This window comes from Chionomys nivalis, chromosome 25 (assembly GCF_950005125.1).
Source record: "Chionomys nivalis chromosome 25, mChiNiv1.1, whole genome shotgun sequence".
Lineage (NCBI taxonomy): Eukaryota > Metazoa > Chordata > Mammalia > Rodentia > Cricetidae > Chionomys > Chionomys nivalis.
The window spans coordinates 12,240,733-12,267,975 of record NC_080110.1 but is presented as its reverse complement, the minus strand read 5'-3'; the positions used below and the strand labels follow the sequence as shown (position 1 = coordinate 12,267,975).

Below are 27,243 nucleotides of genomic sequence, written 5' to 3'. Positions count from 1 at the left end.
CTAGACAAAACTTCCAATGGGCAAACGAGGTAGACACATGTATGCTTGAGGAGTTTTGCTGAGATTGATAGGGTTTCCATCCAGTCGAATGTCCTCTAATGCCTTACGAACATAGGTTAAATTTTTAACATTGCAGAAAGTATCCTCATGCATTTCTAGAATGTTGTTATTCTAAAAAAAAAAGACAAAAAAGTGAAAAGACAAGACTATAAACCTAAGGTATTGAGCAAAACTGTAGTACATTGTAATATGCAAAATGTATTAATTCTTGTATTTGTTCCACTAGTCCAGACTATTCAGTGTATGATTATTATACATGAAGCATTGTTTGTACAATAGGGATAAATTAATTAACTAAATAGACTTATTCTTACCAGTACAGAGCACATGATAAATACAAGTAGGTGAGGAAGATTATTGAAAGAAAGAAGTTATTCTTAAAATGATAAAAAAAAATTAAGACAATGTAGTGTAGCAGGAAGACACAGGCTTGGGGAGAGCCAAGGGAGGAATATCCAGGGAAGAGAAAGAGCAAGCAAAAAGTCCCAAGCATCTTCATGGTATGACTTCTGCACAATTCACACTCAGGTCAACCTGGCTGCAGTAAAGTGAGAGACTAAGCAAGCAGATTTTGGGGAAATACACTTTTCTATTTTTCCCCAACTCCTGGACAGTGACTGACATACTTTCTGTTTTTATAGATTTCTCAGTTCTGAGATTTTATGCATGTGGCATTATGAAGTGCTATCTCCTGAAATAAATGCATGTTTCCAAAAAATATTGAATACTAGAAGAAAGAGGAGGTGGTCTTTTCAAGCTGGCTTAAGAGGCAGCATTGAGGTTTGTTCACTTACTGTCGTGTCTTTGAGTTGTAACTTTTTTTTTGTATTTGGCGGAACTGTTGATGTATTTTTCAAGTAGCTAGAATGTTTTACACCCTAAACAGCAGAATGCAATTTCCTTGAAACCTAAAAAAGTTGTAGGTATGAATATTAGCTACAGTTGATCTTATAATATTATGGAATAATATATTATGGATTATGGGTCTTACAATAATATGAAAAATACAGATATGAGTTGATCTCATGTCTGTTACACCGCTGAACTCCTCTGCTATACCAAAAGCTTAGTAAGTTACTCATAATTTGCTACATGCAAAACTTGTAGGTGAATCTAAGAAGTACGTGCACCTTAATAACCCAGGTTTCTGATTTGTGGTATTAGGACATTATCCAGATATTCTTCCTTGTTTCACTCCATATTGCAGTTGTGACTGCACAATGCTTATCATTGTTTTGATAAGTGTAATCTATGTATTTAAGATATCTGACATTTTAAAAGAGAATATCTTTTGTGTGTGTGTGGTAGGGCACCCTGTAAAGTTGTACACTGAAAAGGCAAAAACAAGAAGCTCTCTGGCAAGTTTAAGTTCAGTTTGTTATATATAGACAATTCCAAGATAGCAAAGCTACATAATAAGACTCTGTGCCAAAGATCAGATAGATATAGATAGATGACAGATAGTTGGATAGATAGATAGATAGATAGATAGATAGATAGATAGATAGATAGATAGATAGATAGATAGATAGATAGACAAACATAGACAGGTGATAGATGTTAGTTTAATGTATGACAGATGATAGTGACAGATTATAAATAGTGAAAATAATTTTAATGTAGTTTTCAGGATGATTATTGTTAATGAACAAGAAGTATAATTGGCATTTGCATAATTATTTTACAGCTTGTCTCATTGCTAAACTCATGAGTTATGGTAGCTTTTAATGGATTCCTTGAGATTTTCTGTATACAAGATTTTGTCATTTGAAAGCGAAGGAAGAAAATCTAATTCATTCTTTAAAAATATAGAACAATAAACCCTTTATTAGATGAGTTATGAATGATGGTTTATTTTCCTTTCCAGGCTTTGATCTTCCTCAGATAGAGCTCCATCTCTTTGCCTTCTAACATAGCCATCTGTTCTGCCACATTGGCCTGGTCTTGAGGCAATACAGGTAAGAAGCTTGCCCTGCTGAAACTACTCCTCAAGAAGACTGCTGATACTGTTGCTCTTTTTCCTTTCATCATATTTCTTTTGAATTTTCTTTGGTCATTTATTGCTTAATATTTCTCCATCCTCAGGAGTCAGCTTGGCTTCCTTCTTGCGGTTCAGGTTCAGTGCATAGTGGGACTCATACCACTGTCAGTGCACAATGCAGTTCTTTACCATGTTCGTTATTGGATGTATATAGATGACATCAATGATCCTTGTTTTGCGAGTACAACACTCAGAACCCCAGGAAAAGTTTCCCACATCCAATTGTAGGACACAGTACTTCTTATTGCCTGCTAGCACTCGGACTGTGTGCATATGATGAGGGCCAATCTTAGTGTCGGAGTAGGATGTCCCAGCTCATAATTCTCCTTGTGGTAGGGCTTTCTCTTACCCCTGGTCTTGTGGTGCTTGTGCCAGTTATCCCAAGAGATGCCCATTGCTCAGCACTGGCTTGAAAACCTATTTCTTTTGCCATCTATGTGTTCCTTTCTAGTTTAATTATTTTTCTATTTTTCGCATTAGAACCTTCAAACATAATATTTAATAAGACATTAAGACCAAACATTCCCTATCTTTTTTTTTTTGAGCTTATCAAGAAAGTGTTGAGTGTTTCTCTATTAAATACTAACTTTCTGTGTGTTTGGAATACATATTCTTTATTGGGTTGTGGAACTTCCTTAGTTTTTGTTTCTTCTGATACTTAATGATAAAGGGTTATTGAGTTTTGACAAATGCATTCTTTGTATCTATTTAAATAATCAGGAAGTTTTATTCTGTTATTATATCATATTTATATCTGATAATGTTTAAACTATTATTTTATTCTTGAAGTAAATGCTACAGTCTAGTGGCGTGTCATTTATTTTACACATTAGTAGATTTGTTGCATGCCATGCTGCATTATGTTCATAACATGCATTGATCTACAGTTTCCTCTTCTGCTGATTGCTTTGTTTAAGTCTAATTTTGTTATTAGGATGGAATTAACTTTAGGGTGATGACATATTCTTCTTTTCCATTATTTGGGATTGTTTGTAAGAGATCATAAAATATTAAAGAAATGAGTATGGTCAGAAAAAAAAATCAAGAGATCATTATCCAGATCTCACATATTTACATAAATACAAGAAAAGTGTAGAAATATAATCATTACTAGGAATAAGAAAAATGCAGAAGTAAACATTAACATAATGTACAGAGAAAATCACTAGAACCAGAGATTACTTCTTGCAAAGTAAAATCCCTTATTATAATGGGTTATAATTCAGCAAATAATGAATATTTTTCCTATTTGTTTATCCCATAAAAATTAGAAAATACCAGAGAAAGCAAATTGTAGCTATAAAGCAAGTTACTTTCATGTGGTTTGAAGCAAATCCCATTGTTTCAAAAACTAAGTGTTTTACTGAACACATTGTAACCATATGGATGACAATGAAGCATATTTAGAAACTATTAGAACATGGCATTTTGAAAATGTGTTTTCACTTATCTCTCTAAAAATAGAATGCTGCTTATTAGGAGCAGAAACAATGTAAACTTCCAAGTGTGTGTGTGTATGTTGATTTAAAAAAAGAAGTTAAAGAAAAAGACTGAAGTTTCTTTAACTTAAAAATTGGAGAAATGCCACTTTTAGGACATGTCGATGGCTTTGCATGGTACTTAATTCAATATGAAATCTGATAACTATGAGAAAATAAAATTGACATATTTTTATGAAGACTAGACATCAAGGTAGATTGTTGTCTTCCCTTTATGGTTCTTATGTATTTTTTCAGTAAGTGGAAGCTCTTGCTTTAAAGAAAAGTTTATTATCTAAATCTTATTTCTAAAATAACAAAATAATGACTGAAGGTTCCAGCGTGTTAGTAGAATAGATAATAAGATGAAGGTGTGAACACTTTGTTAGCTGACAGAATGAATGGGTGGAGAAGCAGAAGAATGTATGCTCATGTCAATATGTCATGACAGATAAATTTGTTAGTCCTTGCTCCCTTCTGTTTCTGGTTGTTCTCCCTGGAGTTTTAAGGCTCACTTTATCATACAAAACCTACCTGAAGGTGAAGAGCCTGTAGACTTTCTGGAAGTGGCAGAGGGATGTGGTCCAAGCTGTTATCCGTGATATAGAGATGGTGGAGGTCATACATGTCCTGTAAACATTCATATGGAAAACTTACCTGAAGTTTCTTCTCTATGCAGTGATTAGTAAGCTAGCATGCCTCTGTCAGTATCCTCTAAATCACTAGGCAATTCAATGCAATTTTGGAAAATTTGACTGTAGGCATATTTCTTTAAGAAAATGAAATTATTTTCAGTCTCTTATAAAAACACTTATGTTCAATATACTTTCATAGTTTCCACAGGCAGTTCTTTTCCATGGAATACTATTTGAAATTAGTTCCTTAAGATTTATTTTTGATGCATAGCAAGATCGTCCTTTATTTTATAGGTTTGGAGAAATGAAAATTTCTTTTTAGCCAAAGACTAGTTACTTAGTAAGGAAAATGGTAGGAAGCCAAGACAGAAAACATTTAGACAATAACTGGTCTATGTTAAGGAAACAGCACAGTAAAACAGCAATTCATCTAGTTTAGTGCCCTCTCATTTAAACCCTTGCCAGTCAGACTACTGTGAGAGTCCCTTGCTCAGCTACCATCGACAGAATAATTAACAGAGAATCTTAAGAACAAGCTCACACTACCCATCACCATCTCCCTGAGTATATGTTTCTTTTCAAAGACCAAGTAAAAACTTGTGTAAGAAACTCAGCTGATCATTGTTCCTGAATTGTGGCACTGTTCTAAGCAGGAACTCCAAATTCAAACCTGTTTTCTTCACTTCCAAAACACGTTCCCACAGGATGACTCTATCTAGACTCCTTATGGCCTTCTGTCTTTAGAGCACTGCACTACTGCTCCCTGCCCAATCACCTAACATCTTATCTGCCCCTGGGGGAATTCTTTTTTTTTTTTTTTTTTTTTTGGTTTTTCGAGACAGGGTTTCTCTGTGGTTTTGGAGCCTGTCCTGGAACTAGCTCTTGTAGACCAGGCTGGTCTCGAACTCACAGAGATCCGCCTGCCTCTGCCTCCCAAGTGCTGGGATTAAATGCATGCGCCACCACCGCCCGGCCCCAGGGGGAATTCTAAGTAAACCCAAATTTTCTGGATTGAGCCTCTTCCAGGAGCTTTTTGCATGTGGCCAAGAACTATCCACTTCTAATTCAAGCCCCACTTTCCATTCTTGGTGCTTGACCAATCTCAAAATGAACCAGAAGATATCTTATTTTCAAAGTTTTCATAGATAATGCAGAGAAGTTTGCTTTAGAAGGTAGAGGCAACGTTCCAGGAAATGCTTTCAGAGAAATGAAAAGGCTAGTCCAGGACAGAGGGGGGGAAGAGAAAGATGAGGGCTACCACGTGGACGTAAAACTTACTTTAAATGCTTCTTGCTTAATCCCTTTTCTTCCTAGTCTATTGTTGCTGATATCGATAAATGTCAAAGTGGCTGGGAGTTCTGGAAGCTGCTTTATTTTATTGTCACGTAGGACAAGCTCTTGGAGATGGGGCAGCTTGCGGAATGCATCTTCATCAATCTCCGAAATTAAATTTGATGTCAGATCAATCCTTTTTAAGTCACCTAGTAGAAAAAGGGACGTCAGTAGCTAAACATGCTTGAATGTGGTTTACTCAAATAAAACACGAATAAACAGAAATCACAAATATAAATAAGAATGTAATTTGTATTAGTTCTGCACTATAATATCCATACTTAGGCTTGCAAAGTCATTTTGGTTGATCTTCTTAATTCTGTTGAAGCGCGAATAGAAGTACGCAGTCTTCTTAGGGAGTGGAGGAATGGCATCAAGTTCATGGTCATCACAGTATACAGTGGTACTTATACAAGTACACAGAAGGCAGGTTGGAAAGTCTGAAATGTATAGGTGAGTAATTATATTCACTAAAAGAATTCTAAGAATAATGTAGTTCTGGTTATTTAGCAATTAATATTAAAATATCACTCAGAGCATCCTGATATAGTTCACATTTTCTCAAAGCAGAAAATTAAAGCACATTAAAGTCAAATCTATAAGCTAAAGCATCTATATACTATTGCTTGGAAAACCTATTTAAGTGAATATATTACGGCTGTTACATTACCTAGTATGAATTCTGTTTTTAAAACAAATATTAAGATTATATCTTTTATAAAGTTAAATTACCATGTATTCATTACATATATGACTCGATATTTAAATATTCCAATAACATGTGTTTCAAGGAAAGATAAAACAGATTAATATTTGTTCATTCAATACATACACATTTCATACAAATGATAGGATAGTGGGTACTGAAACAATGATGAAAAAGACATACAGCTCTGCTTTGTGATCTATTAGATAGACTGAATGCTAACTGCACATCTCTGTATTTTCAAATATGCTATGAATATAAATATGAGTCATTGGGCTTAGTTGAAAAATTATGAAAGGGAATCTCTGGCATAGCAAATGTCATCCTGTGATATACATGAAAAGAAGAGTTAGGATGAAGGTGAGAAAAATTTTTTACAAAGGTCCTTTCTCCAAGCCTCAGAGACAGTCCTTGAGGCTAAACTCAGAGGAGGCCAACCACACCCCAGGTGAGAGCCCTTGTGTGTTGTGACACAGGAGGTTTTCCCTCTCTTGTAGAGGAACAGAGTTACTGTCCAGTCTTACTTGTATCAGCTCACTCTGTCTGAGACAGTGGACAGACCGAAAGAGGGCCAAGTGGGATGAGAGGGTCTGAGTTGCAGAAAGCAGAGATATATTATGCATGATACGATGTGGTTGCTTGGCTATGGTAATGGTGACAGGGATGTCAAAGACAGGCGGGGGCAAGACAGAGGGAGGGAGAAAAGGAAAGAGGGAGGGAAAAAGAGAGGAAGAGAGAGAGAATCTTTTTTTTTTTTACTCTATACTTAGTATTTACCTAGAGATTGATAATCTTTAATGGAGACAGAGAAACAATGATCAGAAAGAAAGTATGAAAATGAGGTATAGGGCCATATTGGTGAACACTAAACGGAGGAAGAGTTTGAAAGAAGTGGAAATTTAATTAACTTAGTTTGCTAGGTAAATAAGTGATTCTCGAATTTGATATTGCAGGAATATTCAGACTTTGTAAAGGCTGTATAATGATGGCGATGGATAATGAATTAAAATCTTTTACAGCTAAAATTAGAGAGAAGCAAAACAAGACAGTATTCTAGAAGTGTTTACTGAAAAGAAGGAGGACAGAATGGTGATAACTAAGATGCATCCTGCAGCCGTTCAGTTACAAAGAAACATACAGAGGTTCTAGAGATCTACTCTCCCAGACTGTGAGGTGGAGAGAACTAACATTTTCCTAAAAGTACAGCCTAGAATCCTAACAAGTTTGTTAGGGACTGCAGACCCTCAGACCCTGAATTTTCTATGACCCTTTGCCTGACAGAGTAAACAACTTGTTTTCCTATGCTTGCAGCTGCTCTGAGCATGAGACCTCATGAGTTCCTGATGGCAGGGGAGTGGTTTCTCATGGGCATGCAGCTGAAAAATCCTGAGAGCTAGGGCATGGCCATTAGTCAGAGAGCCCTATATAAGCTGCCCTGGAACACAATAAAATTGTCATTCTTGTTTCAAGGATGACCTCCTTCTCCCTCCCTCCCTCTCTCTCTCTTTCTCTTTCAATTTCTCTCTCTCTCTCTCTCTCTCTCTCTCTCTCTCTCTCTGTGTGTGTGTGTGTGTGTGTGTGTATGTGTGTGTGTTTCAATCTCCAGCCCCTTGCCTGACTTACAAACCATAACATGGTGCAGGCACCACACAAGTTGACTTGCAGTCTGAAATCACTACCCTTTCTAATTATGTCTTTCCTAGTGACAAGAGTATTATTAACACCCCAGAGAGATTTGAAGAGGTAAAGGAAGTATACAGTGTGCTGTTGCTATAGTCTACAGATAGCAGATGCCCAATTAGCACATGTTATCCTTATTCTACTCAACATCATTATGTCTTATGACTTTGAACTGTGCTGGTTTGATCTAAAAGTAAGAGTTTCATCAATTTGCCCCATGTTGTGTGCTGGAAATGTATGCCACAGAAAAAATATTTCCACCCTGAGTCTTTGGTTATTTGATCATTTCCAACAGACCAAAGATGCATTATGCAAGCTATTGTATGTCTGACAACAAAATACATTATAACTTCCCACTTCAAAATATATTGCAACATTCTAGAACTTTTATCTTTGGACTATGCACATTTCTTTTAGAGTGGAGCTGAAAATTGGCAAGTCATTTTAATTTTAGTTTTCTTTCTTTTTTGAAGGTGTCATGTATTTGTACCATGTATGTTGGTCATGTACACCCAGCACTGTCTCTAAAATCCCTCAGTGTCCAATATTGTATCTCCGTCCTAGCTTCATATTCTCTTATTTATTTCTATTTCTATTTGGCCCACTGAACTCAGTTCTGCCCATGACATGCACATGGTTGCTGAGTTTATTCATTAAGACATCAGGAACCTAATTGTTCCCTAGCCAATACAGTTAGTGTTTTGGGAGCACTTCTCTCATCCATACCAGAACTTTTAACTGTCTTGATCTTGTGTTGGTACTATTTCTGTGAGTTTTTTGTGCAGCAGCCATGTCATGTCCAGAGGGCAGCATTTCATAGTATCCCCCTCATCCTTTGGAAATGGCATTCTTTGAGCCTCCTCTTCCAAGATGTTTCCAAAGACCCTGGTTGTGGTGGGCGTTCATCTGTGTCTAAGCAGCCACAGTTGTTTCTATTAAGCACTTTGAACAATAATGTGCCCGTGTTACCACTACATACTGAAATAAAAAGCTTCTCTGAAAAGGGTTGGAAACAACAACAATCATTATAAACAAATCTTTAGAAAGCTCATAGACAACATGGCTATTTAGCAATACATAAGTAAGTTTCCCCTAGGGTCCATGACCTCATCAGGCTTGGGCAAGGCAGACTACACTTGTTGAGTGGGATGAAGCCTACCATTTTGAGAGATAGCAAAATGCATTCAGTTATAATTCAGTATCAACTTATCTAACCTTCATTGGTGTGTGGGCCCAGAAGTCCTGGGAATTCTGGCTCCTGTGGGGAAGATCCATCTATCAGCCGGGGAGTGGATTCTTCATCCTTGTCCTCGTCCTGTGTGTCTTCTAGCTCTGGCCCTGGGGTGAGGAGTACTCTGCTCCCAGAAAGCCTCTCTGTCACTTTTTCAGTCTGGAAACAAGCAGAAATTTCACAGCAACCCCAATCACCCTCTAAGCCCATGATGCAAATTTAAAACATTTCCAATTGTGCCACAAGATGTCACTCGTGTCCTTACATTCAACACAGTGTGCCTCACCCACCAGCTGGAGGCAGCAAGTTTCTCAGAAATACTGTTACTGCTTTAAATTAAGTTTGTTTCTCAACTCTTGGGAATTGGTTTCAATGCTGTACTTTTGGTTGCTATATTCTTTTAGCTTTATATGCTTCTTCATTTGATAGATTTAGAAGTATCTCACTTACTGTTTTCTGATGATACACAGCTTTGTGAGAACACGATGTTAGGAAAGATTCACTTTAACCTAGAAGTGTGCAGAACAAAACTCAAAACTCCCCTCACTCTTGCGCCCAGTTCACTCCTCTCTTGCATAGCTGTTGAGACACTGACTAGTATTTTCACTCCTCTCTTGCATAGCTGTTGAGACACTGACTAGTATTTTCTTCCTTTAGGTTTTTCACTTCTGAAATTCAAATCTCCTCCTCCTTGCAATTATTGTGCAGTACTTTTAATAGTCTTTTAGTAAAAATTACCCTTCCTACTAAGGCAAAATCTTTGTGGCATGAAAACTGTATAATTTAATTGTGGGATGCCATTTCTTACATACTTTTTAACATGGATACTAACTATAGTAACAATGTTTGATAATGTTAAATTGATATTTTTGAGAGATTTGGCAATGGGGCCAAAATGGCAATATGGTAAAAAATTATAGTTTTCAAAACCCTTTTTTTAAATTTCACTATTTTTTTTACCTTACATCTTTTCTGTTACAAGTTGTTTCTAAAAATATTTAGTAACACCCTCATTTTTAATACCTTTCCTTCAGGCTAGTGGTTATCCCTTTCTATTTCTTGATAAGTGTGGTCTTCTCAATGCCCTTGTGAGCCTCAGATAGGAATTTGCTTAAGGCATTTAAAGCATCCTGGACCCACTTCTTGTTGTCTGCTATTATGATAATATCACCAGAAATCTTACATTCTTGATTGATCACATCGGCAAGCACTCATCTGAATTTATTTTTGCTCATTAAAAAAGCAAAACCACCCAAATTACTTCTCAGTTATTTATTATCAAAATGGTGTAAAAACTACTTTCATTTTTATTTAACACAGGAATATAAATTAGACTGGTTATTTATTGCTTGTTTTATATACCTATGTGATTTTTAAAACAAATGCAAGTATTTTTAATGTCACTTTTGATAGATCTGAATACATTTCATTACTAATGAAAGAAGTATTTTTTAAGGAACAATTTCATAGGTTCTCTATTTTAGCCCTTTTTTATCCTAGATTAGCGTTCATTGTCTAATTCCATGCCCAGATCTTTTAAGTAGTAAACACTGAATTAAGACTTTATCTTTGAATTCTAGGCTTCAGCATAATAAGCAACCTATAAGATTTTGGAGTATATTCATCAAAAAAGATTCTTGTCCAAGATGCATTTAATTCATATCTACAGAAACTAAGTATTTCCTGCAAAGGGTCAGTGAGTGTGTTGATGCCCATTTTCAAACATTCAAAATACAAAGTCCAAGAGAAATGACTTGCTAATGTAGGAGAGCCATCCAGGCAGAGTCAGGAAAGCCAAGCCAGAAATCCCCAGCTGAGAAGTCACACGGTTTCCATCAGTGTGGTCATGGTGAGGCAGCTTCAGAAGAATAGCTTTTCAGAGACTAAAAGTAGGCTCCAGGAAGAGCGGAAATTGAGACAGATGTTTCACAGAATGGAGGGGCTGCCTAGAGGGGGGAACACATGCTAGACACATTGCCTTGAATCTTTAACTTTGTAGGAAAATGTTTGCACATCTTTTTCCCCCCCTTCAGATAATTGTTATTCCACTGATTTGATGTGAAGCTGTAAGGTCTCCTTTGTCATTCACTATAATGAGGCCAAGCAGCTTTGGGTGTTCATCAGAAATGATTTTGTTCACGTTTGCTTGCAAATAAAAGAACATCCTTTAAACCACGGAAAGGGAATGCATTCTCATTTCAGCAAAACTGCAGAAGAATAATCCCATTACAGTGTGCCCAGAGAGTCCTCTGCAGGGTAGATACATTTATTCTGACTATTAAATAGAAGTTCTTTGGGCTCCCATCTTTTCCACTCTTTTAACAATCTTCAAACTTCAATATGAAGTTAGAAGCCATTCATTCTAAAAAGTGTGGCTAGGGAATTGAAAACACATGTTTGTCATAATGATAGATTTTATATGCGTGCTTCAGAAACCTAAATATGGATATGCACACGACACCCCCACCCCAAATATCCTTCATCTATAATTGGTATCACTCAAATGAAAGCACAATTGAATTTCTTATGTCAATGTTCATTGATTATTTCAGATTTTTCACTGTTTTCCTTTTCATTTATTTCTTGATTTTACTCTTATTTGCTTCCTGTAACTCTCTGTTTAACCTGGACATTATGCGTCTCTAAGCTTTACACGAGCATTCAAAAACATAATCACTGCACTTGAAGAAATTAACCTAGAACTAGGTAGCAAGACAAAATTTAGCTTATTTTACTTTATTCCTTTAAATTGGCTTTGCAGTAACTTGTGTGTCTCTGGCACCTTGCTTACCTAACCGCAAACATTCATATTTGTCATGGTAGACTATGTTTAGTAGTATATTCTATTTTGAGAAGAGAGTAGATACCAGAAGTGATATAGATCAGAGACAGCATCATGGACTTGGGAGAACTCAGCAGAGATTGGCAAGGAGAGGTAACTTCCAAGTAAGTAATGATGTCCTCAGGGCTGGTCTCTGTGTGTTTCCAACACAGCTAGGATTTGAGGTAGTTCTCCCAACCACAGTGCCCTATATGGCGCATGACCTGACAAGACCATAATGTGAGGAGGACCTAATGACTGCTGCTTGTGGGAAGTGTCTCCATAAAATAAATGACATTATGTATTTTTATATCAAACTATATTGAAATTTGTACTGAAATATTAATATTGATATGAATAATCCTGTGAAATACTTAAGATTTGCATTTCTTGTCATTGGCAGTATTGTTCTTATACATAGAAGAATCTCCTTATAGAAGTATGTTGTGCTATTCTAAGCGACAATAATACTTCGTCAAAATTACTTTGACCAAATCCATGTGTTTCAGGAAAACCATATCTGACTGATCCATGTAATTATATTATTAGTAGTAAGTCTGCTTTATTTATTTGGCATAATTCCAGAGGGATAATATGAAAAATGAATGTCACATTCTCCTAGGTTGTTTTCTTTGGCAGAGTCTCTTCAATGCACACCCTATCTTTGAGAAGAATTTATTTTCATTCCTTCAGTTTGTTATTGTCAAACAGCACTCTTGTAGTCTTTAGTTTGGGTTGTTCCTTTCTCTTCCTCTCTCTCCTCTTCTCCCTGTCCCCCACTCCACACATCTGTCTCCCCCTTTCATCTCCTACCAACTCTCTTCCTCTCCACACCCCTTCCCACACATCTTTCTTCCTCTCATGGGCTCCTTTCTAGTTCCCTGGACAATGTCCACAAGCATTCCCACATAAAAATACATGTATAAAAATGAGAAGCTCGGGGAGGACACAAGATATCTGCTAGAAGGTTCAGAGTTCCAGTGAGCATGGCGTACCAGAAACCAGAGGCCACGAACCAGATCAACGACTCACTGTAAGGAACATTTGCAAGTAATATCGATTGGACAAAAAAAAAAAAATAGGGGTGTACTGAATGACATGCTGAGTCTCCCAATGCCTCCAAGATAAGCAAAGAGGTGTTGGGATAGGAAAGGAGGAGGAGTGAAGAGGGTATTTTTTAATTAATTTGTTTGTTTATTTGATTGATTTGTTTGGCTCAGTTTTATTTATTTTTTAAATTTTCTTTGGGGGTGGACCCAAGGGTAAAGAGAAGATATGGGGGGTGGGGTCTGGGAAATAAGTAGAATGATGTGAAATTTCCAAAGAATCAATAAAGAAACTGTGTTAGAAATTTGGAAACTAAACTCACAAATGAGAGAGAACCTGTGCTATTTTTCTCTGATCCTGGGTGGTCTCAATTAAGACAATATATTCCAACTGTGTCCTTTCTCCTGTAAAGTTCACAGTCTCACTTTTCTTCCCATTTGAATAAGATTCCATTTCACGTATAAGCCACATATTCCTTATCTGATGATCATGTCGTATATGTCTAGGGGTGATTCTGTTTCCTGGCTATTGTAAACGCTGCAACAATTGATACAACTGTGGAAGTGTCAGTACAGTAGAATATATATTCCTTGCCACTCGAGAGTTCCTGAGCTTGGTCCGCAATAGTTCTCTCTTGAGAGTTTTAGAAGCCTGCGCACTGATTTCAAAATGACTGCACCAGTCCACATTTCTACCAATACATGATGCTTCCCCTTCTCCCACATTCCTGAGAGTATTTCTTGTTGTTTGTTTTCTTGATTGAACAGGCTCACTGCATACTGATATGTGAAAGATAGCCTGTCAAAATAGCATTAAATTACATTTACCTAATAGCTAAGGTGTCAAACATGTATGATTCGTGTTAATGCTTTTGTGAGAAAAGTCAAACTCATTAATAAATTATTTTGACAAAATTAGATATTTAATCACTGAATAACATTTTCTTTATCTCATACCTTTCATTAAAAAATCAGTTCAAGCCGATCAAAGATATTAAGACCTGCAGTCTTACAAATAGAGAAAGTAGAGCTAAAATGAAAATTACAATGTGAGAAAAGTTTAATGAATAGTCACTAGATAGCAAATTAGTTTCAAAATACATTAAAAAACGAGTTTGATTAGATATATCCTGTTAGTGAACTAAAACTACTCCCAGAAGGCATTAGTTATTAAATGAAAATCATAATACAAAGAATAGACGACCCATACAAGACCACAGAGGTATCCATAGCAACACAGGCTCTTACCATTACCCTTGGTTTTCCCACTAAAACTACATAGTAAGAGGCAGTTAATGAAGACAACAAGCATTTTGGCTATCAGTAATAGAAAGAAGATCATTCTCAAGATAATTTGGAAACTTCTTTCTGTCTGTCTAGTTTTTATAGCACAGAAAGGTGGTACATCAGATCTCAGTCATTTTAACTAGTCCTCAACCCACCATGCCACAGGACACAGCAATGTGCCAGGAAAAAAATGTGCCCCCTGATGCAATAGTAACAGACGTATTAAGAGGTAACTAAGTGCATTCTTGTGGAAGAATGCTCTGCAAGAAGAAATTTCTTTTTTTTTTTTTTTTTTTTTGGTTTTTCGAGACAGGGTTTCTCTGTGGTTTTGGAGCCTGTCCTGGAACTAGCTCTTGTAGACCAGGCTGGTCTCGAACTCACAGAGATCCACCTGCCTCTGCCTCCCAAGTGCTGGGATTAAAGGCGTGCGCCACCACCGCCCGGCATTTAAGAAGAAATTTCTTGATTGGTATTGTAGTGCTGTTTAAAACCTTTGTCCTAGGAGATTAGAGATCTTAGGATAGAACTTAGTACTTTTGTTTACCTAAATGCTCATACTATCAAATAACCTTTTAAATATTTATGCTTATACTGATGGGTAACTGGCCAAAGTGAGGAGAATAAGACACCGAGTTCTTGGTCCTGTTGGGTCATGTTCTTCACTGCCCTCAGTTGAGGCCCAGGAAACATGTAGAAGGGAAAAATGTAAGATCTGGATAGTGGGAAAGAGTGTTGTGATGAGTTATCTTCAGGATATGATATCAGCCTTCTAAATTCACAGAAGATGAGTTTTCCAGAACAGGTGAGTGTAATCTACACCTTCCTAGGAAGCCATTAGCAGTTGCTAGCTGCTGAGAGAGGGGAAATCATTTCTTTGAGGGTGTGAACACAAGTATGTGTATCACTAATTAGATTGAGTTTATTACCCAAATAAGAAATAAGACATCAATTTGGGGGGGAGGGGAAGATGTGTTGAGGGAAGGATAGAGATGGAACTTCAGGGAAAATATGAGGGATAGATATGATTATTTCATATTACCAAAGGAGAAAAGTTATGTATATAAATGCATGTGAAAATAATTTAAGAATGCAGCAGAAGTGGTCAGAATAAAGCAGTAAAAGTACCTCAACATGAAACCTGACTCTCACTGACCACACGCTGATTGTAGTTTTGTGATTGTGGTTTCAACATTGGAAGATCTTAAAGCTATAGAAGTAATTCAGCTCCAGCTGAAGGGCTCAGTTGGTAAAGCACTTACTATAGATATGTGGGATATTAGCTTGAAATCCAAGAACCCACATGAAAACTAGACATTGGGAGCATCCGTAATCTTGGGAGGGAGATGCTCATGAGTCAGCTAAGCTCCTGTCTGCAGTAGAAAAAGGAAAAAGAGACCTTGTCATTACTAAAGTAGAAGATAAGGGTTGATAGCCAAGGTTGTCCTCTGAATTCCACATGTGTGCACCCATGTTTACACACACACACACACACACACACCACTTGATTCAAATATTGATCAAAGATTGACCAGAGAAGCATTTTCTCATGCAGAACATGAGCTGCAGCAGCGAGAAAGAATATTTCAATCTTGTACAGCTGAGAATCTGAAAGAGAGAGGTTGGTTTTCACAATTCAGCAAAAGTTTCAGGGAATATCTATAGCAACTTCCATAGAAGAATATGCTGAGTTGGGTTCTTCAACTAAAACTAAAAGAAAGGTGAGCCATCAGAAGATTCTCCAGAAATCACACTGCTGAAGCTTCACAGATGCAAGAGGAAAAGAAACCAGGCATGTGGTGTCTAGCCAAGATAGCTCTAATAGAAAAATCCTTGATTTCACCCAAAAGTCTAGGGTGACAGAACACACCATTGCCATGTCAACCATCACAAATACCAGGTTTGTATGGACAAATGGGAATGCCACTTCAATGAATAAGCAGAGCGCAAAATGAACTTCAGAGAAGTGCTGGTGCTTGAATTGCCAGTATGCTACTAAGTGGGGAGAGGAGGGAATTTGTGATATGAGCATTTCCAAAGTTCATCAAAATGACCTTGAGTGAAGGTTACTAGAAACTTGACAGTAGTTTCTAAGTCTTTAAAGTAGATATGTCCTTCATGTCTATATTTCTGTGAGTGTCTTTGTGTAGATATTTTCACGTGAATGCTGTGCTCTTGGAAACCAGAGGCATCATAGCTCTCTGGAGGTGGAATTAAACGTGGTTGCAAGCTTCCAGAAGTTAGTCCTGGGAACTCAACTCTAAGCACTACTGGAAGAACAGTATACTCTTCACTGCAGGGCTATCTTTCATTACATTTATTTATGTAAGTGACCTAAGACACTGATAAGAAAAGGAGGTAGAATAATACTTTCACATCATACTAGCTAACAAATTCTTGATTATGAAAAATTCAAGGACAATTTATTAGCATATATATATATAAATATATTAGGAGTATAATCATATAAATTTACATTGCAATATACAATATACATTGTTTCCTTTGCTCTGGTGCAGTTAACTTGCATATTTATAAGACTACTAGTCTAAAGTTCTTGAGGAACAGAAAGAAGTGGTCTGATCAGTTCCCATACAAATATCAATCCAAGCACAGCAGAGGTTAGCACTCATTATTACCCTAGGTCCATTTTTTCCATGAAGGAATCTACATCTCCAGAATATATACTGCAGTAGCTTTTCTTTGAATGAGCCAATTATAAAACTACCTGCAATTATTAGATGTTTTCTATGCCCCAGGGTCTCCATTCAACAGTTCATGTGTTTATCTTACTCAATCTTCAAAAGATATCCGAGGAATCTGAGACTGGGAGGAACTTAAAGACTTCCTGGAGGTCATGGAATTGGTATGAGGCATGAGTTTATCATTTCTAGGTAATCCAATTATCGTACATAGTGACAGACTGCATTCTGATACAGAAATGGGTTTATAACAGAAAGGATGCTTGCCCAGTCTACAGTCCCAGGGAAAACCAGATTCAGAAGAAGACCCACTAAACTCTGTTCTTAATTAGTTTGCACTAACACCATGCTGCCCAATTCCTAAGCAGCAATATTGCTCTTTAGCCAATCTTATTTACCTTATAAATTCATCTTCTATTCATTCTTAGAAAAAAAGTGTTTGGACATGCATGCCAATTGGGGATCTATTCAAACACAAACAAAGATTCTATTGATGAAAATGGATCTCTGAATTTACCTGTCTCCCCAAATACATGTCAGAGTTGAGCCAATAAATCCTGGCACTATGCAATAACTGTGATGTCAGCAATTGGATTCCCGGGTGTTAAAAGGCTCGGAGCTATTCAGCCTATGCTGCTAATGATGCATTCTGATGAATTTGACACACTGGCACACAGCTATGTTTGGCACTGTGGAATTCTGCTTTAAACCTGAGCCTGGTGCTCAGATTTATTGAAGTTTTCTGTATTAATTATTTAAACATCGTGATCCTGAACACCTGACAGTAAATACTGTGCTTCCCTCCATGGACCTTGAAACTGGATCAGGGAGAACTGTGCTTGGCAGCAAACACCCTCCTCACATTTCCAAGTTCTGCTTTTAGGTCAGAAGGACCTATTTTGCCTGTGCTGAGCCTTTAACAACATTGACAGCTGAGACTCATATTGCTTTACTCTGCCAATTATAATCATTTCAAAGCTGCTGTTTTTCTAATGACTTAATTTCATAGAAAATAAAGCTCTGTTTGGACATAGTTAAAAGAATTCAAGATTAGAAATCAAGCAGAAAATTGCAGAGACTGTTAGTGCCAAAGTCTTCTTGCTTTCACATTAAGAGAATCTAGCTTAAATTTCACTCTGAAATTTATTGGGCAAGTAACCTAGAGCAAAATTTGAGTTCTCAGTTGCTATTATTAAATGAACACCATAATATCTTATTTTCAGGAGTAGTCAGAATTAATTTATTAGTATGACCTCATTAAAATGTAAGACAAACTAAAGTGAGTGATTGATGAAGATTATTAATATATCTTCCCAGTTGGAAACTATGATTGTATATTTCTTGGTGTTCCAGTTTTATAGTTTTGAAACAGTTCAAAATAAGAATCATATTGTTTAGAATGCTCAACTAAAGAAAATGAGTTAATTAGTCTATTTAAATCTCATCATTAAAATTCTCCCCTCCTGATTTAACTAGTCTCCTCAGTAAATAGGGATGTTCACTTTTATTCTTCATCAAACCTAGAACAGAATGTTTAACTATGGTTGATGAGTTAGAATCTTTCTATTAATAGAAATCCATTTCATATGTGATTCTCATGTTTAAAACTTTAATATGCGCTATATAATTGGTCCAAATGAGGCAGTAGTATTAAAACATAAAGATTAATAATGGCTTATATTTTATTACTTAAGGAATAAATAATAATGATACTGAAGGGAGCAGCCAAAAGACACCTTGGCCTGAGTAATGCCGTTTTGACTTCAGACTCCATTTTACCTGTAGGGTGAAATAAAGTTCAGGTTCCCAAGACCTGGGGGAGCTGAGAACTTTCCAATGGCTGACCAACCTCCTCCTAAAACCACAGAAATAGTCCTTTGCATCTTTAGTTCTATAGAAACACCATGGCTGTTCCTAACAACAGAAGGAACAAATCAATCTGATTGATTGCACTGAAAGGCTTACATTGTATGTTGATTGATAATGATGGAACATTCAAGGGAGCCCCTACTCTCTAAATCCTGATAGATGAAAATTGTAACGATAATTTGTTAATAAACATTTGTGATTTTTATGCTTGTAAATTCCACTTTTGCCCCTCCTTGGGGCTATGAGGGGGATTAAGGCTCCAGAATCCTTGTCCTGGAGCCTTGATCCATCAGTGACCCGCTATTTGGTGAATTATTAAAATCTTTAGAACCCGCTAGTGCTGTCTCTCTTTTTCCTTGTGCCATCAAACAGGCTAGGTGCAGCAATACTACTAATTTATGACCTTTTCAGAAAACAAAAAGAATATATTTAATACGAACTAAATCCCTATACAGAGAATGCAATCACTAATGGTAAGAGGGAGAAATTCATATTTTCCAGGCATGCCTTAAGCCATTCTTTTGTAGAAAAATCAGGTTACAGACAGAGCTATCTAAAAGCTTACTTCCAGTTCATGTTAAGGATAACATAGATGAATGCTTTTCTTGCCCTTGTAAGGATGTTGGAGCATTTTTAATTCAGTCCTGAGAGGAATTTCCATCAGGGCCAATGCCAGCAGTGATGGCATACCAGAAACCAGAGGCCTTGAACCAGACCAATGACTCAATGCAATGAACATTTTGTTTTGTGGGTGGAACTGATTCGACAAAAGGGGTGTACTGCATGGTGACACACCACAGCTCCCGCAGTCACTGGCATGAGGTGTTGGAAAGATGGAGGAAGGAGCTAGGTGGGTTTCTTATCTGTTTGATTGCTTTGTTTTTTTTTTTTTATTAATTTGTGAGGGGCATACTGAAGGAGTGAGGGACAGATACGCAGGGACTGGGAGGTGAGTGGGATTGTGGTCTGTGATGTGACATTTCCAATGAACCAATAAAGAGCTATGCTTAAAATAAAAAAAATAGACAGATATCTAGTTAAAAGGACAATTTGGTACTAGGAAGAAAGGAAAGGAATACATAATCTAATGGAAGTTACTTTCTGTTGTGAGTGGTATTGTGTGTATATGCAGCCTTGTCATAAACTCTTAAGACCTGTTATTTAAAAGTTTTGTCTTCATAATAACATCTGTTCGATGGAAATAGTAACAGGTCTTCAAAAAATTGTTCAAGGAATCAAGTGAGCATGAGCTATGCCTTAAAACAAAATTCTGTCATGAAGAAGGGATATTAGCAGGAGGCAAGAGCGGAGACAGGTATCACATGGAGGAACACAGGAGTACGTTCATTTAGAACAGTGGTCCTCAACCTCCCTGATGCTGTGATCTTTGATACAGTTCCTCATGCTGTGGTGCCCCCAGCTATGAAATTATTTTGCTTCTACTTCATAACTATAATTTTACTAATGTTATGAATCACGATACAAATATTTGAGATGCATGATATTTGATATGTGACCCTCAAAGGGATTGAGACCTACAGGTTGAGAAGCACTGGTTTAGAACTTGCAAGCCCTGAGAGAAGGCTGCATACCAAGTCATTTTTATACAGACACACACTCAAATTTCTCTCTCACAGGAGGAATTCCATTTATTTCTACGAATATCCGGGACAGTTGGGGCAATGTGCAGGATTCTAACAGAGATGAGTGGGCTTTACATTTTATGTAGGTGATGTTATTTCCTTCACAATCTTCCCTGGAAAGGACTCAGAATTAATCAGTATTTCTTAAACTGTTCATTGAGTTCTTCTGAAGGAAATGAACAAAACCCTTAGCCCACTCCTTAACCATGCTTAAACAGAATTCTTTGGTGATAACCACTAAATGTTTAATCCCTAAATTATTTTCCTTTTTAAATGTGTATTAAATAAAATAAGTCTGAACTAAAATATTTGTCTTGACAGATAACTACTAAGAGACTTTGTTAAAAACAGAAGAAAATAAGATAAAATTATAAGAAAGAGGCTGAGAGTGAAGGAGAAAAGTGGGGAAATTATTTTGTTAAGAAATTGGATTCTTATTTCATAAGGCAACATGAATGGTATCGATTTTGACATCTTATATTTCATACAAGTTAAATATATCATATTGTCTAGATATTTTGTAGTCAAGGCCATAAAAATGGTAATTCTAAGATTTACACTTGAAAGAGTGTACAGAATTTGCAATGATCATTTAAAGAAAAATCTGATTTTCCCCTTATTTATTTATATCTCCCTTTTGCCAATGTTGTATATAAATCAGGCTTCAAGGTCTGCTTGCTTCTGCCTCATGAGAATTAGCTTGTATCCTTTAGTTATGTGCAAGTGTAAGAAGACCAGCTTTTAATTAGAAACATGTCATATCAGATTTATGTAATGGACTGTAACCTTGCCAATGCCTCCTTTACTGCTAGGGAGAAAAAACAACCATTCAAAAATGCACATTCCTTCTTGTACACAGCACAATTTTTAAATCAGTGTGCTCCCTCTGCTTGCTTTCCTTTTTCTTCTTGTCTGCTTTAATCTCATATGTTTTTCTTTATGTTTTTTCAGCATTGCATAGTGAATGTTTTAACTCTTCCTTGCTTTTTAAAAATGTACATGTTGTGACTTAAGAGAAGATATTGTTGCTTTTTTCAGGCTAGTCAGATGTGTTAATGGATAAAGGCATTTTGAGGTTGGTCTCCTGAATCCAAATGGTGGAAGTTGACAGCCAGCTTCTTCAAATTTTTTCTTTCATTTCCACGTGTGTCCTGGTGTGCAAACACATATGCACAAAAACGTGTGTGTGTGAGCACGTGCACACACACAATAAAATGCTATTGTTTTTGTTTTTCCTATTGGGAACCAAAAGACTGTCTCAGCATTTACATTTTTAAAAAGTTGCATATGTTGTAGCCAAATGTTTATAGGAAATTGAGATCCAACCTTTGCTTATATGTAAGCAAAATTATTTGCAAAAACAAATAAGTTCTTATCAGTCACCATTCAATTCTTTTAAAAGCCTCAAGAGTGGGAGGAAGACATTACCTGTACTTGGTTGATAGGTATCTGTTCATAGTTATAAAAGGGTTCCACATCTTCCAAAATGGCATCGTAGACTTCTGAGTCATAGTTGAAGAGCTCTGTAGTCGGGGCAGTCAATGCAGCATCAAAGATGACAAGTACCAGGACACTTCTTGCTAGCATTTTCATCTTCCAAGCTTTCCTAACCATAGAATATAAAATTGTGCAAAGATATAGTTGATAATAACTTATTTTTATTTTTTTCTAACACTTTTAACAGGTTTAAAGGGAATAAAAATTGCTTTTTATTCCTTAACATTTTGTTTAAATTATGGATAACTGAGACTTAGACTGAAAAAGCAACGAGACTACGCATGCAAAAGGCAGTGTTTGCATGATTGAGAGGGGATTTGCACACGCATAGTAAGGGTGCAATCTTTTGCTCTGCAATTGTTAGGAAACATAATTTGTTTTCTTTTATAACATAAGGTGTTGCAGCAGTTCAGACACAATCTTAGCCTTAGCATCTAACAATTTTAGTTTTGTATGTTTGCCTTTGACTAGAACTTAGTTGAAGAACAAAAATCTCACGCTTAATTTTAAGTGTTTACATTGGCAATATCAAGAATATTAGTTATAATCAATTGTTCACCATGCAAAATAGTGTAGTCTCTTACTTATGTGTAATGTGAAAATATTTTATATGTTGGACTTCTTTTTTGAGTGTAAGGACAGGATCTGTGGTTTTAATGCCTCTGAACACAGAGAGAAGGGATATATTACTTTTCTACTTAAAGGTAGCTTTGGTCACTTGAAACAAACCTTTATGAAGCTGATGAAAACAGAGAAACTGGGGATTCCCTGACAATCAGAACAGGACAAAGGGTTCTTTTCTATCCTCTCGTATGCTTAATTCAAATACTTCTTTTTTTTTTTCCACACTTGATGAACTTGGCTCTATCTCAGTTGCCTTTGGAAATAGCTTTGTAGGCTGTGGATTTAGAACTGTGAGAAGCAGTGGCCAGTGCTCTGGCACCATGGTTCACCAGTGCTCTACAAATTATGCTCCAACAGTCAAGGGAGCTGAAGCTGAAAATTAAGTTTCCTTGTATATTTTAGCAAATTCCAGCATTCAAAGAAAACATGCACTTTTTAATCCTGTGTTTCATTTCTTATTCTCTCTGTAATTGCAAATGTCTGCATATAAGGGTTTGTTAGCATTTGGCTTTCCCAGTAAAGTCACCACGACAAGGACAAACAGCTTGTGTGAAATAAAATTTATAAGCATATCAATGCGCATTTTGTTGCAAATACTTATCTTCCTTCAAGTAGTTATAAGTGTATTTAAAGTTATAAATGTATTTAATGTAGTTGTTGATTTTTTTCAGTTTGCTGTTTATATTAAAATAGTCTAAAACTATAAGCTTACTTTAAATTTTAAGTATTTATCACAAAAGACATCCTAAAATGAAAGTGCCATATAGTTATCAGTACATTTTAACCACCTGAAACATCATTAGTCCTACCTCTGCATAATATTTCAATCAATATCAATCAATGTTGTCTGTCTCTACTGCCAAAGGCTGTGGCCAGTGCCAGAGCTATTGATTTAAAGCATATATTGGAAACCACTATAATTCTATTCACATCTGTTATAACTATTAAGATTAACTATTTTGCCCAGTCATTAATTCCTAAGATAATCCACAAGTTTGGATTTTCCAAGCAAAATATGAGTGTACAGTCATCAGTAAAATTAAGGCAAACCCACTGGATTAAAGACCAGCAGCAGATCTTAAAGCAAGTTGAATTATTTTTTTACAGGTTGTTATACTAGGGAGAAAAAGAAGAAAGCAAGTGTAAAATCTTACCTTTGGCTCCGAGTTGACGAAGTAGCACGAAATGACTGTGGATGCAGAACTCTTGGTATTTGCCCCTGACCAATGGATATGAATTCTGGTCTGTGGGAGGTGGAATTTATAACACTCAACCTTCTGTTTGGAAAATCTAACCTGGAGAAGGCTTCTCTGTCTTTAAAAACCACACATTATTTTATAGTCACACAAGCTAAACTGCGTAATCCCAATTACACAGTACACAAAGCTTTCAATGGTGTTAATTAGAGTTATCATTGCCAACATGTCACCTAAAAATATTTAAGTAGAAAATTGTTAGTTTTAATGCATCTCATCTATAAGAAAATTCACCAACTTTGAAAGGAAGGGAATGAGCAGAAGGTTATTATAGATGAAGGATTCTTAAGTAAATAGGCTAATAAATATTTTCCCCACACTTTGTCTGTCTTGAATTACGTTCTTCACTTTCCACTGTTAACTGAAATCTCAAATGTTGCAAAAGCCTTACCCATTTTACTTTGTGTAAGAAAAGATATCCCAAATTATTCTGATTACCTAGACTGCTTTGATAACAGTGAACAATGAACCTCTTGTATGAAGAATTTTAAAAGCCTTATTTCTAGAAATAATGCACAAATATGATCTGAGTGTTCTAGAAAGTCTCCTTTTCCTCTTTTATCTAACAGAGACAAACAAATCAAATTACATTAGAAAAGAAATCTCCAAATTAAAAAAAATGCTTTAAACATTTGTTATAGGAAATAGTTTGTAAAGTTGAGTCTCATTACAGGGAGAGAAAAAAAAAAAGAATGTTGGTTTTCCATGCCTTACATTCCAAACTATAGAAGTCCTAGAGAACAGTAGCATTTTCTATAATGTTATATTTTATGGACTTCTAGAAGTCCAACTCTTGTGCATCAAGAATCTTTCCTACATGACCAAACTAATAGCTGTATTGGATTCTGAAAGCCAGTTTAGCTCTGGTCAAACTTATGTGTAATATAAGGGTCTATTCTCAGGATCTAATCCTTCTCCTTATACCACTTCCCCAGACTTCTCTGCCTTCAAAACATCTTTCTCCACCCATCCTGTTGAGAGTCTCAAATCTGTCATTTCCAGCATCCAGACTTGCTTTGAATTGACAGGTTTAATTTAATGCATATTCCTTTTGTGGGGACCAACTTTGTTTGGAATGGAAATAATAATGATGACTATGGTAAGAAGCCTGTGAAGATCACCCCTCAAAATAGAGGCTATCTTGTAGCAGGGCATTTTTCCTGATCCTTCATGTGGGGAAAATTAGATTGTGGTTGAGAGGCCAAATCTTGGTTCCTGTACCAGCTCTGTTTAGCAGCAAAGTCCTTCATTGAGTCAGACAATTTATAAGCTCTTAATTCTTCTAATGCCTTTTAGGCAGTATGATTATCACTATTCACAGGCGGGGACATTCAAAGTCAGATGCTAATATCCAGCAATATGCATGGCACAAGAAAGAGAAAAACCAATTGTATTTCCCATTGTTTCAGTACCCTGTGTCTTGGATGATGCTAAACTTATATGATGGCTATGGGAGTGGATTATTAAGGCAGTGGTAGCTCTCAGATCCTTAGGTTCTATTTTAAACCTGTTTACCTATCAGTAGATTTTAGTGCTCTTTGGTTTTTTACAATAATAAGTAAGTTGACAAAAATCCATGAAATACTTAATATTTCTTTCACTTCTCTTATTATGTAAGTTTCATGTGCATATTGACAAGGAAGGGAAGCATTAGATAGACATGAAGTTTCCTTCAAGGTTCTGGCTGATTTTTTAGGATTAGTTCCAGAAATAATATTCCCATAATGTCCATTGGTAAACTGGTATTTAAATGATGTCTTCCTCCAGTTTCAGAATACTATCTACCAAAGTAGTAGACACATCACATTTATCACAATTGAAAAGCCAAGACTAGCGCGTTATGTTGGAAGAGTGCCTGCCTAGTTTTTGCAAAACTCTGTGTTCAAACTCCAGTACCTCCCAATCAGACTGCAGTGGTACCTATAATCTCAGAAGTTGGGTAGTAAGAAGAACGAAAATTTAAAGCCATCCTCTGATATATTAGTTTGAGGCCTGATTGGGATACACGAGCCTCTGTTAAAATAAAATAAAATAAATAAATAGACAAGATACTTGTCATAGTGCAAAATTTAAACAAAAATTTTAATTCCTCAAGCTTTCCAAATTAACCACACTTATATTTATTCTTATAAAAATGATAATTTCTTGAATTATTTCCCTTGATCTTATTTGGGCTTCTTGCAAAGTTCAAAATCTGTTTGGAACGGCTAGTGTTCAAGTTTGTAACAACCTCCTGGGGACCTAATCAGCACCGAGCAGGGAGGAAGGATTAATTACCAGTTCCAGTCTGCTTTATCCTCAGTAAACATCTTTTAGTCTCCTGATAATTTTCCTAATAGAGACTAAGCTTGTTTATCAGAAACCCCAGGGAATCAGTTATTATGACAAGTTGCATTAGCTCATAACTGAAGCTTTATGAAACCTTTTTGGCCTTTGAGCTCCAAAACATTTCACAAAACCTTTTGGCTACAACTCCTTACAGAATCAAAAACTAGGTTGATTGCTTCAACGGCATTAGTGCTGGAAAAAAGAAAGTAGAGAGCCTTTTTCTAATGATTACTTCTTTATATTCTGTAGCAAGTTATCCAAAAGCAGCAGTCACAATCCTTCCCTTGGCACTGGTTCTAAGAGACTCTATCAAAGTGGTACAAGTGAGGACACATACTTTATACCTCTGATGCTAATCAATGAAGCCATTGCTCACAACTTTTAGCTATCTTCTTATAAGGACCTATGAATCCTCCATGGCCTTGGACAATCATACACATCAAGGAGGGTTGCAAAACCCCATTTCTACCAGTGTTACCATAAACCCACATGCACCAAATTGCCTGCATCCACAAGCATAGGCATTTCCCTCCCACGATCACTTCAACCTGATCTACAGTCTGTAAATATAGTGTGTCTTTGGTTTTGGGGGGAAGGTTTTCCTTTCCTTATTTTATCTTGAAAAGCATAGCTCCTGACAAAGATTTTCTGTGGTAGCCACTTTCACTTCCATTTCATGGATGGGAGAATTTCTTCCCAACATTTTATCTTCCAAGAGATTTCTCCTCTTTGCTCTGTCAACAGGCGAATCTCTTCTGACTTTATGATACTTTGCTTCGTTACCTGTTACCTACAACTTCTTGGTTTAGCACTCGACTTTGATCCTGGCTTCCTCTACCTTCCACACTTACCTGTGTCATCATTCCCAGTGACAAGATTCTCCACAGGCCTGCTTTGTTTGTCTTGGTGCCATGTGACTGCGCTGTCTTTTCATTGATAGCAAGGTCACATTCCTAGTCAGTAACACATCACCATTGTCACATCCTCCAACTGTCACCCCTAGTTACTTC

General features: G+C 36.5%; 1 protein-coding gene and 1 pseudogene across 1 annotated transcript; both read right to left on the bottom strand.

The window, feature by feature from the left end:
• On the bottom strand, window positions 1–22,129 carry Epyc (epiphycan). The gene is made up of 6 exons (XM_057757989.1): window positions 21,957–22,129; window positions 9,148–9,322; window positions 5,828–5,986; window positions 5,493–5,695; window positions 4,114–4,209; window positions 1–171 (listed from the first exon to the last, which is right to left on the bottom strand). Exons 1-6 carry the CDS (start codon window positions 22,119–22,121, stop codon window positions 1–3), a joined length of 969 nt encoding a protein of 322 aa, XP_057613972.1. The 5' UTR covers window positions 22,122–22,129.
• LOC130866500 (40S ribosomal protein S8-like) lies at window positions 1,912–2,496 on the bottom strand (annotated as a pseudogene).
• Window positions 22,130–27,243: the final 5,114 nt, after the last annotated feature.

Coding starts and splice junctions, on each gene's coding strand:
- Epyc (XM_057757989.1), bottom strand. CDS start 22,121: ATGAAAATGCTAGCAAGAAGTGTCCTGGTACTTGTCATCTTTGATGCT. Junction 5,696..5,827: donor AAATGACTTTGCAAGCCTAA/GTATGGATATTA, acceptor TTTTTCTACTAG/GTGACTTAAAAAGGATTGAT. Junction 172..4,113: donor TACAGGCTCTTCACCTTCAG/GTAGGTTTTGTA, acceptor TTTTTTTTTTAG/AATAACAACATTCTAGAAAT.